Below are 19195 nucleotides of genomic sequence, written 5' to 3'. Positions count from 1 at the left end.
TTATTATATAGAAATCTTTTCGCCTGTTGCTCTGCTTTTCATTTAATTATGTTCAATTTTTTATATTGTAATTTAACGAAGTGTTAATAAATATTAAATAAATCTTAATATAAAATTAATATTCAGTTCGTAATTGTGGTATAAAAGATTGTTTAAACGGTGTCTATTGAATAGGGAAAGGGTCGCAATGCCTGTATTGTGGCAGATTAACGAGAAAAGCACGTGTTCTGATCGCCCTACAAATTCATGTCGAAGATACGGTCATCTGTTAATTAAATCATGCAAAATCTAAACAAATGAAAACTTTGAGAACTAACAACATTTACGGCTAAAAATGTCACAGAAATTGAATAAAGTGTTCAATGCTCAAGGGTATCATCGTCAATACGAATGGAATGGAACTACTCTGACGAACGATGTAAGTGTAATTAGGGTATAAGTATGGTTAAGTCTCGTATAATCAGCCGCGCGTTCGCACGCAGGGTGCGCCGGCGGCGGTCGACCATCTTAAAAAAAAAGTTGGTCTGTAATGACGTCACGTGCCCTTAACGAGACATTTTCCCGCCCCCCGCGGAGCGAGGGAGACTATTATTTTGTTAAACCATTATCTGTTTGTTATATTTAATAGCCATTGTGTGTTATTGTGTTGTATCGCCTCGTGTGAATATATTTTTTTTTGTAACAGAAGGCAAACGGGCTCATCTGATGTATACGTAGTGATGCCTCCACCGATGGACACTCACATTTCCAGAAGGCTTGCGATTCTGTAGCCGGACTTTTTTAGAATTGGTACATACTCATTTCTTGAAGGACTCTTTGTCGGTGTGGTGGTGCGCAGCCAAAACTGCCGTATAAGTAACACTTAGTTGGGTATCGGCGGACGTTGGGGTGATACGGATGATATTTTGTATTCTGACATCCGATGATAAAACTCAGCTGCAGGTTTTAGTCCGAATAACTCGTCTCAACACTTCGTAATGCGGTAGAAGATGCAGAGAGATACTAAATCTCTACGCCAACCGCGCGGAAAGGGATTGGTTGTTAACGGTTCGAATTGCTATTCGTCGAATATGTATAATATGATATTATTTGAAATGCTTACGTAGGTATATCAGAAAGAGTGGTCTGCTCCTTGAGACTCAAATAAAGCATAAGGTTAGTTAAGCGATCTACATTGCATCAGATATTAAAGACTAAAATTACGTTATCGACTTAGTTAAATATATAGATAACTATAGACATAGGCCATAGGTAATAAGAATTATTAGTTTACTAAACGATTTCTCTAACAAAAGCGCAGCATTGGATAATCCCACAATGAGCGGTCAAGTTAAGTATCTGAAAACTTCCCGTAATGTGATAAAGTGGGTTTGATTCCCGACGATGTAATTTATTGGTTCGTTGATACGACCCCCAGTAATGGACAGTTGCTATCACTTACCGTAATGAGATTGCTTCGACGAGCGTCGACCCCTGGACCTCGAAGAAATATATTTACCGACACAACTATTTTTGTTTCACATTGTATTCTTGAAGGATGTGTACGTAGTGTAAGGGTACGATGTCCTAAAAACCTTTCTTTGTGATATCTTCAATTTCGATATGTCTCAGTTTTATTCAGTTTGAGATGAGATGGAGTTAACCGAAGAGTTACTGTGAAGCTGTGATCAATACTACATTTTATAATAGGATAGCCATTGCTAATAAATTTACTTTAAAGGTCCGTTACATATTTCCTTCACTATTTATTACCCGCCTTAGTTTTATACGCTTTTTATACATTTTTACTCAAGCAAATAGCCTTTTGTGTTTAATCCAATCCAATAGGAGAACTAGTAAATAACTTTGAGCAGAAATTTAAAATAATTCAGTATCAAACAGAAAGACTGTAATGTTTCCAGTGAGTGTGAACCTGCGTCATGTCATGCCCACGTCCCGGCAACCTACTCGCGAACAAAGACAATTCATTTTGTAATGGACCCATTGTATTGATAATATAATTATATTTCCCTTTTCGTGACTCCATTATTACAATGTGCTATCATTTATGACAAATTGTTTACATTTCTTTATTATCTTTTATTGTCGTGGGTTTATTTCGTGATCTAGCAATTAACAGTTAAATATAACAGCAAGTTAATGTTATAAGTAAAGTCACGAGAGACAAAAAGGACGAGTTTATATTTGTAAAAAAGCCACATTTCATCGTAACTTAATAAAGAGCATTGCAAAGCGGGCCATTAATCCGAAAGACCCCTCGGCGACACAACTCGCGTGTCCAATATGATTCGACGCAGTGTTGTCTTGGACCTACTGTTGCTAATGTAATGTAAACATTTAATTTTATTATATTTGTGATGTCGACTGAATTTTTCTTGTTTTTAAAAGTATAACTGATAAAAAAATCTATTAACCTTTCATTAGTTTTCTTTCTTTTATGTCATTACGGCTTAAAACAGTAGCCTTTCGTAGCCATGTCGTAGCATTTCGTAGCGCAGATCTAAAAATAATGAATATATTATGTAATATATATACATGAAATTAATACCCAATGATTAAAAGACGTCTAGCGTTGAAAATCTTCGTAAATATTAATTCTAATGTTAGTATAAACCGAACAACGACCGTGTATTTATACAAATATTGGGACGTAATAATTCGTCGACACCTGTGCTGACTGCGCTCCCACCTGTGCTAACAAGATATTAATTATTATTTAATAACACACATTGTTCTCACGAAACCTGCATTATTACGCGTTACACCTAATTAATTATAAATTTTAATGGAATTCATGTTTGCAAATTCACGGTATGAATGTGCGTCGTGACCTACGAATTTAATTGCATAATTATAACAGAACTTTCTCGTATCAGAATCTAACATTTAAAATTAAAATTAAATCATTTTAAATGCCAGTAAATTGCTTTATTAGAGTTTATTCATAAAAATAATATAAGATACGTGAGATTGTTGAAGCAAGATTGTTTTCATATTTTTAAATTGTGTACGGCAACTAAGTCAATATGTCTCCTTCCTCGCTTACTTGTTTTGTCTGAAATTGTTAAATATTTGACAATTACGTAAAGTATACTATATGTGTCATACTACTAAGAATAAAGTTTAAGAATAAAAATTTGTGTGCAAGGGGAATACATTCAGAATCCTTGAGAATTAGTTTAAATAGATCAGTGGCGCTACAACCTCTTTAGGTCTTGGCCTCAGATTTCTGAATCTGTTACATGAACATTTTTAAATCTAATAGGCAAGTAGGTGATCAGCCTCCAGTGCTTGACACGTCGTCGACTTTTTGTGTCTAAGACATGTCGGTTTCCTCACGATGTTTTTCCTTCATCGTTCGAGTAAATGTTAAATGCGCACATAGAAAAATCCGTTGGTGCACAGCCGGGAATCGAACCTACGATCTCAGGTAAGAGAGTCGCACGCTGAAGCCACTATGCCAACACCGCTCTGAGAATTAGTTTAGCAACATTAAAAGTGTGTTGCGTGTTTCAGAATAATTAGTGAAAATAAAAATATATTATCGTAAGGTATCTCAAAAATAATATAATGCTACAGAAACGTACTGAAGCTTAAAGTAATCACAGAATGTTGCGGAAATAATTCGATATACCGTAATATCCGAAATGGGGAAATATACAACACCACGTTAGTAAATAACAATCTCATAACCGCCCACAGAGAGATTTACAGGCAATGCGCTCCTCCTTTTCACGGCATCTTACACATTGTCTACTTACACATAAGAATGAAAGTTGTGTGTGTGTGGGTTCCGGGTAAGTTGTATAAAAATGTTGGCAAGTGAATGCAATAAAAGGTTGCATGCGAATGTATGATAAACAAGCTTTAGATGCTGACTCAAACTTTTATATTGATCTGATTTGAAGGCGTTAGGAGACATTGTGACATCGATAACTGTTAAAAATTTTATAGTGTTAAACCATTGTTTTCTTAACTGTATTTTTATTTTTAATCAGCCTGAACAAGAACATTTTATGAATGTTTTATACGCATTTAAAAAAGCTAAGAAAATCCGTGTACTCTAACATATTTCCTAAAGAAACAAGCCACTAGTGGAAATATTTACGCAATCTTGAAATAAATCGTTGGTGCGACCTCGACGTGAAGATGTTTGCATACAACGAAAAGGTTCAACTCTCCGCTAGCGCCTCGGAAACTAATATCTCTCAATTGCTTCTTTTTAAAAAATACGTTTTCTTAATCTGTTTGAAATGCGTATAAAATTTAAGAAACAAGATTGTTTATTTTTTAAATAAAGTAATAACCTTAAATAACATGAATAGCGGGTATCAGGAAATAGTAAAAACATTTTATAATATAAATTTGAAGATTTTTTTTAACATTGTTTGTAAAACTTAATTTCTTCCCAATTTTTATCAATAACAATATATAAAAAATAATATAAATCTTCTTTTTACTTTTGAGGAGGTTTAAACCTGCTTAACTTTATTATTATCATTATTTACCCGGTATTTGTTTAGTATTTTTTTTTTAGAGAAACTGATGTATTCCGTTTTTTGATCATACATTTTTAGACAAGGAAATAATCAACCTTCTATGTCACAAATCGTTGAGTTTTGTGTTTAAGACACGATGGTTCCTGGACGGCTATTAGGCCATCATTAGTGCTTCTGAAACGTTAATCTTCTTTCCTATGTATTCATACCACTGGCTTTTCCCCTGTTACCGAAGTGAAGAATTATTGTTTTCTGTTTGTGTGTAATTGGGTATTCTCACAGAATACCTTAAAGTTATTTTGTTAAAGTTTGTAGTTTGTGAGCAAACTGTCCAATTTGACGGACAAATTGGAGGTTTGAGTGTCGTGGAGTACGTCAACTCGAGTACTGCGTGCTCGCGCCATTATATTCTGTATGTTATTCTATAAAAACATTTCTCTTCAACCAGCTCACTATCTAGGTCTCAAAATGCAACAGTTTTGAAAGTATAATTCATCCTTTGTAACAGATATTAAAGAGATTGAAGTTAATACGATGTGTTTAGAATAATATAGATGGATTTTTTTGGACGTCTTTCCCCGAACTCCTTAGCCATCTATAAGAATAAGACCCAGACACTCGACTCCGTGACACGGCAGAATAGGTTTCCAGTAATATAAACACGATAACCGTCTAATCCGTGCTCTAGTCCTCGCCTGAACAAACACCTTCGACGGCTCGGCCAATTACCACCAATGCAGAGTGTTTGCTTAGTCGATACTAACACTTCTCTCAATAGATAACATCAGTGAAGGTAATCACAACAAAAAACAACTTAAATGATTGAAATTCACGATTTTATGCTAACACTATTTATAAAATCGTCAGTGTAGCGGTTTTTCTAAAAAATCTGAAATTTGATAATCGCGTTGATATAAAATAAAACCACATCACTTATCTTCCACAATATATCTATAACAGTTATCAAATTTAAGCAAGTTCCAAGCGAAGGGACATAACAAAAACCGTTTCTGAAAGGGTCTATTCTAAACATTGAAAACACAAAGAGCCTTATTATCGCTTTATTATTTTAATATTGTTGCAACACTAACAATCGCCGAGCCCATATTATTTATTATAAGACACTAATGAGCGTGTAGGCACCTCATACAACAACCAATTTTATCTGCGTTTAATGGATGCCGCTCGAAAGTGGACTTTATCGGCCGGCAATAAGGTGTTACGCCGTGTAAAGGACGGTTATTATTTATTTGGCGGAGATACAATAGTGACACGGGATGCATCGGGCTGAAGTGGGGTTTTGAGTGAAAATAAATGCGTAATGATTGTGGCGGAGCGAGCGAGAGGTCCGACCGAGAGGTGTCTTGTAGACGTTGATTGACAGCCTATTTGCTGAGAAGCCTCATTCAATGATTCGATGAGAATTGGTTTTATTTATTCCAACAATAAATTAATATAAACTATCATTCACAGTAAATATCTTTGTTGTTTGTTAGCGAGATACATACGAGGTTATTTAGGGTTCAATTGCCGACCGATGAGTCTTCTGTAAAAAGTTCATAATAATTAACTTTCATTTAAACTTATTTTTAAATACATAAGTATAATGTCTTAGGGGAATAACACAATTTGTGTCTACTAATGGCAGAAATTGAAATATAAAATAAATATGAATAATTTCAAACTGGAAATGCATATAATGCATCGTTTCCGTTGCATACAATAATGACAGATGACAGCAAGATGGCGGCCGCTATCACACGCCGCGAACAATGACAGCTCTTGGAATAACAACGATTCGCTCTTTGAACACTAATTATGCTGACTGTACATTTGTTAATATATTATAATGGAAATGTGATGTATCAGGAACGGGTGCAAAGAAATAATTCCCGAATAGTGTCTCATAAATAACATTTGAGAGAGTAAAAAACAATAAGCCACAAAGAATCTGGTTTATCTGTATAATGTATACCAATAATAAATAAATTGTTTAAGATGAATTTGTAAGTTTTATATAATTTAATTCGTCGCTGAAGAAACAAAAACGCAATTATGGCAAGGCGATGCTATCATTAAGGCGCATTGTCTGCTGATAGGCTGCCACTTTGCCTCTAAGAGAAACAAAAAACAACTCTTACGAGGGTCTATCATATTTCTCTGTGCACTCTTAGTTATTACACGCTACAACTTTTCGTACCAAATGTCTTAGAAAAGCTGTCACTAAAATACCGTTAATTTTTAGAAGCGAATATCACAGATAAAATTTATCTAATAAAGAATAATAGAGCTGATTATGTATGCTCAAGTGTAGACATATGTTTGTCTGACACATTCCGCCCTGACACCGAACTTCCCCTGATGTTTGCCTATCGTTATTTTTTGGTAATTGTTTGCCCATGATTACGTTTACATTATAGTCACCTACACCTAGATATAGTCCATAAATCATGGACCCATGTCGTAGGTAAATCTGCCACACGACAGTTCGTTTGACGGGATTGCGCATCGCAATATGGATAAGAGAAATAGCAATTATTAAATATCCTAAATAGAATACACGAACGAATTAAAAATTCGCCAAATATTGGAATATTCGCACACAAAGAGAGCTATCGGAGTAATCTGTATTAATTCCGACATTAAACCGATACACGAATATGGCAACTATTGAAATCAATTTGCAATAACGCAAATCTCCATATCATAATCGGATATGAGGCGATTGCAATTAAAAAATATATTAAAGACGTCTTTTGAGCGGTAAGGAGATTACGCGGCACTCGCAGCCGTTTTCAGCCGCCGATCAATTCGGTGCTTTCAACATATTTAGATTAGGTACCTATCACAAATTTTCACCGTATGTACTTGTGCATAATTGGGACGGTCCGAAGCAAATTACTTTTTGCTACACACACAAACGTATTGAGTACTCGTTTCATTCTCCTTACTTTGAACTTGGTCTCGTTTAAACTGTCATCCGTTGATTAGACGTCAATTGGCGCTCTGTCAAGATATTATAGCAATTATTTCGATTGGGCAAACCGAGCAATTGCCCGAAATCGCTTATTCACGGCCGCTAGTTGCTCCGTTGGAGCAGCTGTTGACCACTGGGCTGAGTCTCGAGTGATAGCGATTTGGAATCGGTTTACGTTTTGTACACTTTGAATGTCTCCTTATAAGCAATTACATAAAAACTAAACTTTTTGTCTTAATTATAATAGAATTCTTTGTATCTGTTATTATGTGTAAAACTTGTATTTAACTATCTATTTTCTACCCTTAAGAAAACTTTTGAATAATTAACGATAAAATGGTCCATAGTATTAATCGTGCCAATAATTAATTAATAATTGAAATTGTTTTAGATGCTAATCTCGCGCGAGCTCTTCGCTTGCGACCCGCTCAATGTAAACTATAATAATTTCCCGCGACACGGCTTGCCTTGTTTGTCTAACGTGCTGTCGGAAGTCTCCGCCAGTCGTTATTATCATATTTTTATAACTACCCTCCATCGGCAGCAACCTGACTTGCATTTAATAAATTATAATTATTTTAGGTTTCCGTTTCCAACATAATATAACTGTTCCTGTAAATGATTGTTTGAATTTAAACCCTCATATAAATTGAATATTGTGGCAGTCTCAAAGTGTAAAAGCAAAATGAAGCACTTAACTCATCACTCGCAAACCGCATATTAACTTATAGATTAATCAAAATGTGTCCAACGCACCCCAATTGAATAATAACTTGTTAAGGCGACGCGGCGCCGAGGCGACCGACGGCATTGTGTCGCAAATTGCTGCCAAATTGGGAACAGAATCGCAACTCCATTTAACCGAGGCTGCACCTGATTGGTTGCCACGCCCCCGCGCGCACCAAGAAATAAAATTATGCATCTCGCAAACAAGAATGCCTCCTGAAACCTTATTATAGCTTTCAGCGACCTAATGTAATTGCCGACTGCCAGCAGCCTGTCATTGTGTAGAAATGATTAACTGATGACTCTAATCCATTTAATCAAATAATGCTTAAAGATCCTGGAAGAAACTTCATCAATTTAAAAGAATAAAGTGAGGGCTACGCCTCGCTCTTAGTCAACAAAATCAATTCCTACACTTACAACAATTATGGCGAGTGATCGTGTTAGTCGATTATAGTATTTATACAATAAATGCCAGCCCCGAGGGACGCCGTCCTCCGGGAGCGTACTTAGCACCTTGATTGTGATCCTGTCGGCTGAGCTTCATCCCTTTTGTGTGATAGATTAGATACTGCGAGGAGGGAAGTGGCTCACCCGCGCCCTTTCAATAAATGTTCACAACTTAGTTGCAACCCATAAGGGCCTCTTACGGAACGTTTACTTTTACAATCTAATTAAATCATAAGCAAGAAATATTTATATTTTTTAAGAAATAATTATCTTGTTACGTAATTTTTTCTGATTTGAAGCAGATGATGTTCATTTATTGGCGCTTTCGTCTCTTAATGGCAGATACAGCTAGTTTATTTGTACCACTAGCTTCAAAATTCGCTTTCAAATCTACCAGCTACTTGTAACAAATTGTTTTACAGACGTTACAAATTCAACCCTAAACTAATGCGTCCAGTGAATGAGGAGCTCTCCAGTCGGCCACAATAGCGCATCCAGGAGGTCATGTGAAAGTGGATTGTCACACATGGATAATAAATTGTCGGGCGGGTGTAATTCGCAGTACACGCGTCATTAACGTGCCCGAATGTGCTGCCAAATTAACAATTACACCAACCTTGTGCCTTTATGTTAATTAGGAAATTTGGAGATTCCGTGCATTGCCTGCCTCTACCTCTACCTACGACTACGGGCGGTGCCAATTACACGATATTGAGCAGATAACTCGAGCGGAATTACTTTTGGAGCCGACGATGTGTTTGCATTCTCCTTGCCTGTGTTTGAGCGGTGAAACACTGCCGTCGTGTCTTTAGTACTTTGCAATATCAAATTAATTTCTTATTATGCTAACGCCTCTGATTTCACCGCACAAGGCCGATCCACTCTCAGCCGTCAGAAAGAATCAACACGACAATGTTGAGCCAACGAAACAATTGAATTTTTCAATAATCATTTGGCCGCGGGGCTCGACCGCAAACAATTAAAGTAGCCTGGTGTAATCCGGGCAGGCTGGGTAATCCCGGGCCGCACAATTAGTCTGTCACCGGGTCGTAGTGTCCAATCAATAACGCCCGCGTCCGTCCCTTCCGGATAAGCTGACTTAAACGCCGCTAAGTGATCATTACGCTCACAAACATGCTTTCTTTCAAGGGTTATCTTTGTCGGAGCTACGAACAATAATGTCTCTTGTAATCAAATTATCATTTATATACTTGACTAACAAAGAAAAACGTGTTATTTTACTGGACTAGTTGCAGGTGGGCATTTTATTCTTCGTGTAAAAAAAACGTTTTTCACTGGATTTTTTATCAATGTACCAGAGGAATACTCGGTGATTCGGTGAAGAAAACAACGTAAGACGCACGCCTTTGACCCAAAAATTTACGATTGCTTGCACAGAATGTATACTATAAAAATTACGAAGAAAATAGATTTGATACTCTGAGAGAGAAGACAAAGGGTTGCATATTTACCAAAGACCGTTAACCTGATTTATGACTAACAAAGTCTATATATACGTGTTATATATATATGGAGGAAAACAATAATAATTTCGCCATTGTGTTTGACCAGTCCCATCTCACTTTAAAGACTTAGTTCTGAAAAAAATGAATCATGACAGTGAGCTCCTTGAATGTCTCAGTTCCTGTATATCATTAATAATATGATAATACGTTGGTAAATACTCGTTCCGCTCACAAAGCAAGTAGGCGGATTTCAGACGAGGGGGTTACGGAGAGGGGGGCGGAATATAATACTGCCGGAGTATTAATTTGCGCGGAGAGCGCGGATCGAGTTTAATTAACAAATTTAATTAGAAATTAACTGTTTCGCAGGCGCTCTGCACTGAGATTGTAGGGCTGCCAGTTTCCGAAGTCAAAGTGTGTGCAACATTATTAAGTTTATTTATTACCATTGTCTTGTTGATAAGAAGAACAACTTTCAGTTACTCTAAATCTGTTCTTCTGAGGCTTTTCTTAATTGAGAAAAATCATTTCACTATATCGTATAGTGATAAGGCTGGAATGGATTAAACGATAATTCTGTATAGTCATTGCCGGTACCTCACAGCCCTGTCGGTTAGGTAGAGAGCTACACTCGAGTTTGAAAATTTAATCTAGTCGCGTTTGTTCCCACTAATTGGTTTGTTTTACTCGCTTAGTTAATAACGCGGCGTCGCACTTCACATCCCTCGCCTGCCGGACACTGTCCATGTAATCAATTTATTTTCTAAATTCGAAGAGTGCCTTTAGGTAACCTATTCGCAATGAGCTTGTAATTATTAGAACTATTTAGAATTTTATTCAGAGAAACTCGTTTTCTCTCAGTAATATTACGATTTTTTATGCTTACCAGTTTATTTATAAATAATTCATGATTCATGGCTCTGTATCATGCATTAAACATTTCTAGGTGTGGTTCCAAAACCGACGTGCGAAGTGGCGCAAAACGGAGAAGTGCTGGGGCCGGTCCACCATCATGGCGGAGTATGGCCTCTACGGCGCCATGGTGCGTCACTCGCTCCCGCTGCCCGAGACCATCCTGAAGAGTGCGAAAGACAACGACAATGTCGCCCCGTGGCTGCTCGGTAAGCAAATCTCTATTACCGATAGGAAGAAATAATTTACCAACCCAAAAATTTCAAATCAATTTCAAATAAAGCCCATGATGTGATTGTCTATACGATGATTTAGCTTTTATCTTCGCAATTGTTAGCACAACGTTAGCACAATATATGTATGTATGTATATGCAATGAATGCAGGTAAGTGATAGTAGACCGATATTACTATTTAAGTTATCTTAGTTGATTGGGTATCACTAATTTGAACTCGTCACTTTAACCAGCAATATCTCGCAAATAGGCGACTATAGAGCTAGGCACATGTAATGTCAAATGTATGATGTGATGATTTTGTTGAAGAGTCGAGCGGCGCGGCCGGCCGACCGTAGCGCGCCCTGCGCCTCCGACCACCCGCCGGTGAGTCACTTTTTTCTTTCCCGATCGCAGATTAAAAATAACAATGCAATAATTAGCCACAACAAAATCATCACATATTTATATCTAATCAATATAATTGGACACTAATTGGCTGGCCTTCGTATGACAAATTTTAGCAATCCAGCGTTCTTGACATAAAACTCATTTGAACGTATATGAACATATACATAAGTATAAGTTGTCGTATAAGTATAAGTTAATATTGTGGAGTTGATTCAATAGTGTAGTTGAGGAATTATTTACTTATGCCTAACAACGCTTACATAAATATACATACTGTATGAAAAAAGGAAAGATGTAAGCGAACCCTAGTTTGTAATAAACCACCTAAAGCTCTCTGAAAATGATGCTAAATAAAACAAAGGCCGAATTTTTTAATCATGCTCCCAAGAACTGCTCATTTTTCACACTTGTCTCAAAGCTGGGACGTCGCGTCGAGCCTTCATGTGTCTACTCGCGACCGTCTTTGTTACTCTACAAGGCTGTATTATTTTCTACTCCTGTCATGCAACTCATTTCACTTAAGATCAACCCAAAAAACATTTTTCTTTCATTCCTCAAACTAAAAATGAATTTGTTTTATTATGTATATAATAATAATGAAAGCCAGTTTAATTTGCAATCATTATTAAAAAATTGAGTCTGTCTTTATAGTCGGCACTGACCAACCTGATCCACGAGCTAAATGGAATTACGAAATTGCGATAAAAACATTACACCTCTAGAAAATAATTTACACTATAATATTTTTGTCTTGATATCCTATGATATCAAATTGATATATCAAATCAAAATGATTTGATATCAAATTTCCTAGTACCGTCCAACGGAACCCCTTCACGGGTAAAGGCTTCTTCCAGTTTTTTCAAACTTTATTTTCTGTCCGATAATTATCAATTTTCCAATTATATATACATTATACATATTGAATATTGTTCTGATATTGAATATATATTAGCTTGATACGTTAATTAAAGTCTATGACCTTACATAAATTAATATTTTGCTTAATAATTCGATTTGGAAACATAAAGAATTAGTCAGATTAGGGTAGAAAAAATTCGCGTTGTTCAACGGCTACAGGCCTACGCAGCGTAGCCGCTACGCGCTACGCGGCACCCGTTCCCTATGAAGACACACACAAATCATTAAAAGAATGCAGCAATATGCACAGAGCTCAGGCTGCGCGCGGCGCGGGGATCGGGCCGAGGGCGGAGGGGAAAGTCGGGCGGGGGGAAACAAGATGGCCGCCCTTGTCTAAGGCTTGATTAACGCAGATTTAAAGGGCTACCGCTTTACATATTAATTATATACTTACTCACCTGCCCATGTAGTGGTAGAGGGGACGCGTTTGTTTTTGCTTTTTATAATTTTGCATTTTCAAAATGGCTGCCCTCGTCAATACATAAACGTAAGGTTCTGATTAGGTATAACAGCTGAGAATTGAAATAATCTTCACAATAAGATACTGTTTGATTAAATAAGAGTGTAAGTTTATTTGTAAATTATAAACTATATAACTATAGATTTTGAAAGTTAATAAATGTATATTATTCAATTGGAAGAACTATGCAATGAAGCAGACAATATTTAAGTAAATGCAATAAAAATACACAATGGGAATTGTGATATAAATTAACAAATTAGTAATTTTTATTTGGCATGTTCATAAATCTGTAAAGTTCAACAAATATATGATACAGATAATTCATTTAAAAGCTAAGCTAAGCCTTATAAACTAAGGTACTCGTATTTTATTTTAATGTTATTATAAAAAAATAAAGTCAGTATCAAGTTAATATTGATATTAACCTAATTTCTTTCCCGCTAATTTTTAAATTATTATAAACATTACTTAGCCGCTTATCTCAATTAATAATTAATTTACTTAGTAGAAAAAAAATTATACCTGATACTTAATTACAGAATGAACAATGTGTATAATTATTTTTTCATGATCTCATTATTCTCTCGGTATATGAAATCAAAGGGACATATTATGAAGAGCCTCGTTCGCCTGCCCTACTACTCCACAAAGTTTAGCACAATTTTAAAAGTTGAATGCGCTCTACGAGCCACTCAATAAATCTTGAAATGCATAAAAAACTTGAAAATCCTCGGAAACGCCAATTAAATGTCAATCAGTGATAAACAAAAGCCTCGCATCAAGGCATTATCCAATCCACTAGACGACCGTGTGCGCCACTCTGGCAGATCAAAGGAAACGCAAATGGATGAAAACAGGCATCTTTCTAAATTATCAACCTATTACACACTTGCTTTGTGCATAACGCTTTTATCTAGGAAAATGACACCAACACTTAGGCGCAGTCCACACGCGCATTACGCTCTCCGCGCAACATTATCAACTAACAGATCTCACACGACATACGACCTAGAGTGCCTCACTTTATTTTTCCAACAATATTTAAATCAGAGAACGAATTAAAACATTGACAACGAAATGTTTGCACAGGATTTATGAAGCGAAGAATGTTTTAAAAAATTGTTACGGTGTAATATAAATTAATTGATTATATCACAAAACAGAATTAGATCGATATATAGATTGAAATAAAAAGATCCCGACTATTCCAAAAATTGTCTCTCTCTCGTGTATTTCAAACCTAACGTCCGTGATATGAAAATTTAATATCAGCTTAAAACGCTAGGTGGTATGAGACGTGTCCTTTGTGTTGTCGGGAGCCACTTCACTAAATGGCTAAAAATTATCACACAACGCATTAGCAAAGGCTTTGATGTCTTCTTTATTTCAAAATTGACTCTACATTAGAGCAAAGTGCTAACAGACACAGGAACGCCTCAAAACATTGTTATATGTATTAGAAATCAAAGGAAATTGAGTCATCGTGGATTTTATTGCACTTTGATTGAGGATCTTACTTTATAAACCTATTTTTTTAAGTTAACTTAAAGTATATCCGAAGCGACACATTAACGACAATTGAAAGAGTTTTTAAAGTTAGAGTTAGATGTGGAAAATTGCCTTTGAAATTAATAAGTATTCAAAAGAATTTTTATCTTATCCCAGTCTTGGTTCATAGATATAGTTAATCTTCAATTTACTTAGTAGTGTAAATAATATGCACAACCAAATCACTGGAAATGTTAAAATATTAATATTAATTTAATAATTATAAATAGCGATTGTTAAATACTAAAACTTGCATTTCTTAACTATCACAAATGAAAATCAATAAAATACTATTTGCTAGACATAAGACAAATGTTAACACTGAGACCGCAGTCACGTTTGAATAAACTGTATGTAGTTTGGTTGTAAGAGAGGAACTTTGCGAGTTAGTACGGTACAATTTGTGACGGTCAGAAAGGTACTTGTCTTTTGGCTGCTCGTTTGGTATTCGAGCGTACTCGTTTAATCAGATTATGAGAACAATTACATGTAATACTAAATTTTCTAAATATCTTCGAAGGTATATTTCATACCTGGCGACATGCTGATCATTTGAATTAAATTTTTTGAGTGACGTTCACAACCGATCATGTGAAGTTGAATAAATTTGTTTAAAAAATATTCACGTCATAATCGTTTAAATTCAATCGCTCATTATATTCAGACCAAGATCTTGTTCAGTATTATATTAGATCTATACATCTATATTATAACAATGACTGCCATTTCCCTTGGTCACGGCATCACGCGTGATCGGTATTTACAGTCGCTAATTGTATGTGACATTAATCTTGGAAATTCATGGTTTTGGTTCATGGTCAGTATTATTATTTTTCATATGCCACGTGTTCCCGTGTCGTAATACCAACAAAACTATTTAAATATGCGCTAGAAAAACTAATAAAGTTGTATATAATAAAGCATTAGAATAATAAACACTTCTGAAATATCCTTTTAGTTAATTATACCAATTCGAATACAATATTCAAAGTCATCAGGACAGAGGACTTCGTGTGTCGGGTCCGCTGGTTGAAAATAAAGTGAGCAGCAATGGCGCCACTCGATGTCGTAAAGTAGAGCCACGTCTACTGATTAGGTATTCAATATTCACATCAGCTTCAACGCGGATATAAAAACCTCGTAAAATCCTGCTTCAATATTAAATCTTCACAGTTTTTTATTATGAAAATAGCACTAACTCTGTTATTTATAAAATGTTTGGTTTTAATACAGTTTTCGCTGTTTTATTTATGATATTTCAATCCTTTTCTGATCACTTTATCTATCTCTAAACCTAACATATTTATCTATTAATAATAAGATATTGTAGTAAAAAACTTGTATAGGTGTGATCTTTTTATTTATGCAAGTTATAGTAAACGGATTTTTAGAATTGCATTGTCTACATTTACTATATACCTAGGTGTATTCACATTTTTAACCGCCTTGATTAACAACATTAATACACGAAGTTTATTATACTTAACTAATAAATAACTCAACAGGATTTAACAATAGCAAAGTATCGATAGGTATAAATAGAAATATAGCATCACGGGCATTAATTAAAGCATATTTTTATAGGCTTTACAAGTTTTAATAAAGCCTAAAACCACATAAAAGAACTCACATACATTGAACAACCTAATTAGTCAAATTCCTGAATTAATTTGTGAAGTTATGGTAAAAAGTGAGATCAAACCCGATTTAATGACGTCATACATGTCGCTCCATTGGCGAGATTCACACTTCGTTATCATTCCCACAGGCACGAATTGTCTTTCCCTTAAATTCACAAGTCATAATATATAGGATTGGATAGACGGAAGTCATACTAGTTATTGCGTAGGTATATTCGAAAGGAAAACAATAGTAAAACACGGGTTGCAATGATAATGTAACAAAATACAAAACAGTCTAATCTAAGAAAGGCAACACACGTCATCAGCCCTCGAAACCCCAGCCAATTGAAATGTTTAGCTTTCCTGAAAAAAAAAACCAAATATTTATAAAGAAAACAAATTGTATATTTCCTGATTCTTTAATTGTACTATACTTATAAAGTTGGTAAACAAAATATGAGTTTATTGTTAAACTGTGATTATACTTATACGAGGCTATTGAGCGTAATACGTCTGAATCCGTCCCCGTAGTTCGAGCTATCGGTATTGAAGTGCGCGTGCATAGATGCATCTAAATGAAGGAGGGCGCCTCGAACCAGCTCATTTGGTTATCCGGGTTAATATCGAGTGCTCTGATCGTCACGGCTTTGATAAACGCGCTAAGCGATAGTTTCCAATCATTGCTACGGCAGACTTTGCTCCGATTTTGTTTTTTCCTTAATTATAATACATAATGAAATTAGTACTAAGACGCCACGCACTTTTTTGAATAGGGCTGATGAGTTTTTACTTTTAAAGCGATTGCGTCTGTGTTTAGCTTATCTAAACAAGAATTATCGTCGTTGCACCAGCATTTCTAATATATTTCATTTAAGAATTGATTATGGATCTATCAGTGATAGTGTTGTACGTTCCTTGATAGAGATTCCATCTTGCAGGTATGCACCGCAAATCTCTTGAAGCGGCGCAGCACCTGAAGGAGTCAGGGTCGGAGCGCGAAGGCTCGGAGGCCGAAGGAGAGCGGGCGCCTTCAGCCTCCCCCCACTCCCCTCACTCGCATCGCCACGACCCGCACGACGCACAGGTAATCCTATACTGTTCTGAAGAACCCTCCATTCTATTAACAGCAGGCAGTACGTGGTCAATTTAACCCAGGACAGTGCGGTGTCAGGCAGGGTCCCATAAGGAATTTTTACAACTTGTTTATAAAACTAACGGCTAAATATATTTCTTTATCACTACATTGTTCTGTATTTTACAGTAAGAAAGTACTGTATCATTGTATAGGGGTTACTAACCCGTTTACCCCTAACTACTGTTAAAAACAAAAATCTGTTTTTAATACTAGAAACTAATAAGACACTTATTTGACAAGGGCTTTCTGCAGGCACAGAGCTCTCCGGGCAGTAGCACAACAGCGTCGTCTGGGGCGAAGGGTCGGACTTCACCCGACGGTCGCGACGTTTACGAAGACCCGGAAGCCTTCCGCAACAACAGCATCGCCTGTCTTCGAGCAAAGGCGCAGGAGCATCATGCGCGTCTGCTCTCCAGCAACCTCCTTCTTCAGGTACAAACCATGTCACCTATAGGTATTATAAACTGATTCGTCTTATCAATTCCAAGAAAGACTAAATGACTTTATTTAACATTATTGAAACATAGCTAAGTCCTTCATGTAAAGAGTGTCCGACGTTGCCTTTGCAGCTGTATGAGCGGCGAGACTGTCCACAGGTGCGCGGGCTGCGGGCCAGCGCAGAGGAGGACGGGGACCGGCAGGACATCGACGTGGGCACCGAGCAGCCGCTCTACTGACCCCCGGCTCCTCTGGCGCCGCTGTAATTATGTACATTCTAGCCTATTTAACGTTTCCCACTTTTCGTGCAATACCTTTAGTTAAGTATTTATCTGTTTAGCGTTGTGTTAGCGTTGTATAAAGTTGCGGCGACTCGCCATTTAGCACTAAATGTACTTATTAGGCTTAAGGCTCCGGATTATCGTCGGTTCAACGAATTTTCTTTCGTAGCGTATACAAAGTTATCATATTTTTATAGTTTGGGAGATCGGACATTCCATGTTTTGCGAGACGAAGTGTTCCGCTGTATATTCTTAAATTGTAACGAAAATGTAAATTTATTGTGGAAAGACTAAGACAAATAACATAATAAGGACATTACCAAAAACGACAAATTAACGCATTCATCGGTTTGTCAGTATTTTTACTAAACTAATTTTATTGTAGTTGCGATGATTTTAATAGACAGGTTCGTTTCTTGCGCAATAATTATATTTTAGTTGAATTGCGCCATTAACGAGGTCTATCGCATATTTTGTTCTATTATCATTCATTGGTTGTGAATTGTGATGACCTCAGATTATAGACTTGTCAGCTGTCAACATGATATTTCTCTTACCTTAGTTCTTCAAAACGGCACGATGCTTTCAAAGGGCCTAATTGAAATCAACATGATTTTGTCGGCGACATTTTTATTATCTTGTAACGCAATTAAGTTATCTTAATTTAGCCTAATTAAGAAGTAAAAAAATGTAAATTAAGACAAATGCGCACTCACAGTACTTATTATTGACGAATAAAAATTTGGCCTAAAGAAGTCACTGAATGTACGCGTTACTAAAGCCCTGTTAACTTATTATAAGATACGGACTGGCCGCGGACAGCGAAACCTTTTAAAAGACGGATGGGAATTTTGTACAAAACTTGTTAAAATTTGTAGAAACTATGTAAACGAGTCAAAATATCTGTTCAAAAATTCGTTCAGCCGCGTCTGTAGCCTCGTAAAATATAATTACTACATACCTGTATTATTGTAAGCAAAATGTTTGTTTAAATTTGTTGAGAAGCTCTCAAAATAGCAACTTCAATTCAATTAACAGGGCTTTCGCAACAATTGTATAGACTAAAAATATTCTGATATTCGGCGTTGTGATAAATTGTTGTTTAGTCTTAAACCGCCGTAATCTGTACTTA

At 36.2% G+C, this 19195-nt stretch overlaps 1 protein-coding gene across 3 annotated transcripts in view; it reads left to right on the top strand.

Annotated features, from left to right (window-relative positions):
• The window catches only part of LOC110991919 (visual system homeobox 2-like), a 60294-nt gene extending 41130 nt beyond the window's left edge, over nt 1-19164 (top strand). For 2 of the 3 annotated variants that reach the window (XM_045632361.1, XM_022257507.2), the window contains 4 exons: nt 11065-11239; nt 17148-17293; nt 17597-17776; nt 17914-19164. In XM_045632361.1, the coding sequence (XP_045488317.1) occupies nt 11065-11239; nt 17148-17293; nt 17597-17776; nt 17914-18021 (609 nt within the window). In that variant the 3' untranslated portion in view covers nt 18022-19164. The remainder of the gene's footprint in view (nt 1-11064; nt 11240-17147; nt 17294-17596; nt 17777-17913) is intronic. The other variant, XM_022257508.2, reaches the window with a different exon arrangement.
• The last annotated feature ends 31 nt before the right edge of the window (nt 19165-19195 follow it).

Source organism: Pieris rapae, chromosome 19 (assembly GCF_905147795.1).
Source record: "Pieris rapae chromosome 19, ilPieRapa1.1, whole genome shotgun sequence".
NCBI classification, from domain to species: Eukaryota; Metazoa; Arthropoda; class Insecta; order Lepidoptera; family Pieridae; genus Pieris; species Pieris rapae.
This window is presented reverse-complemented; position numbering and strand designations above follow the sequence as displayed.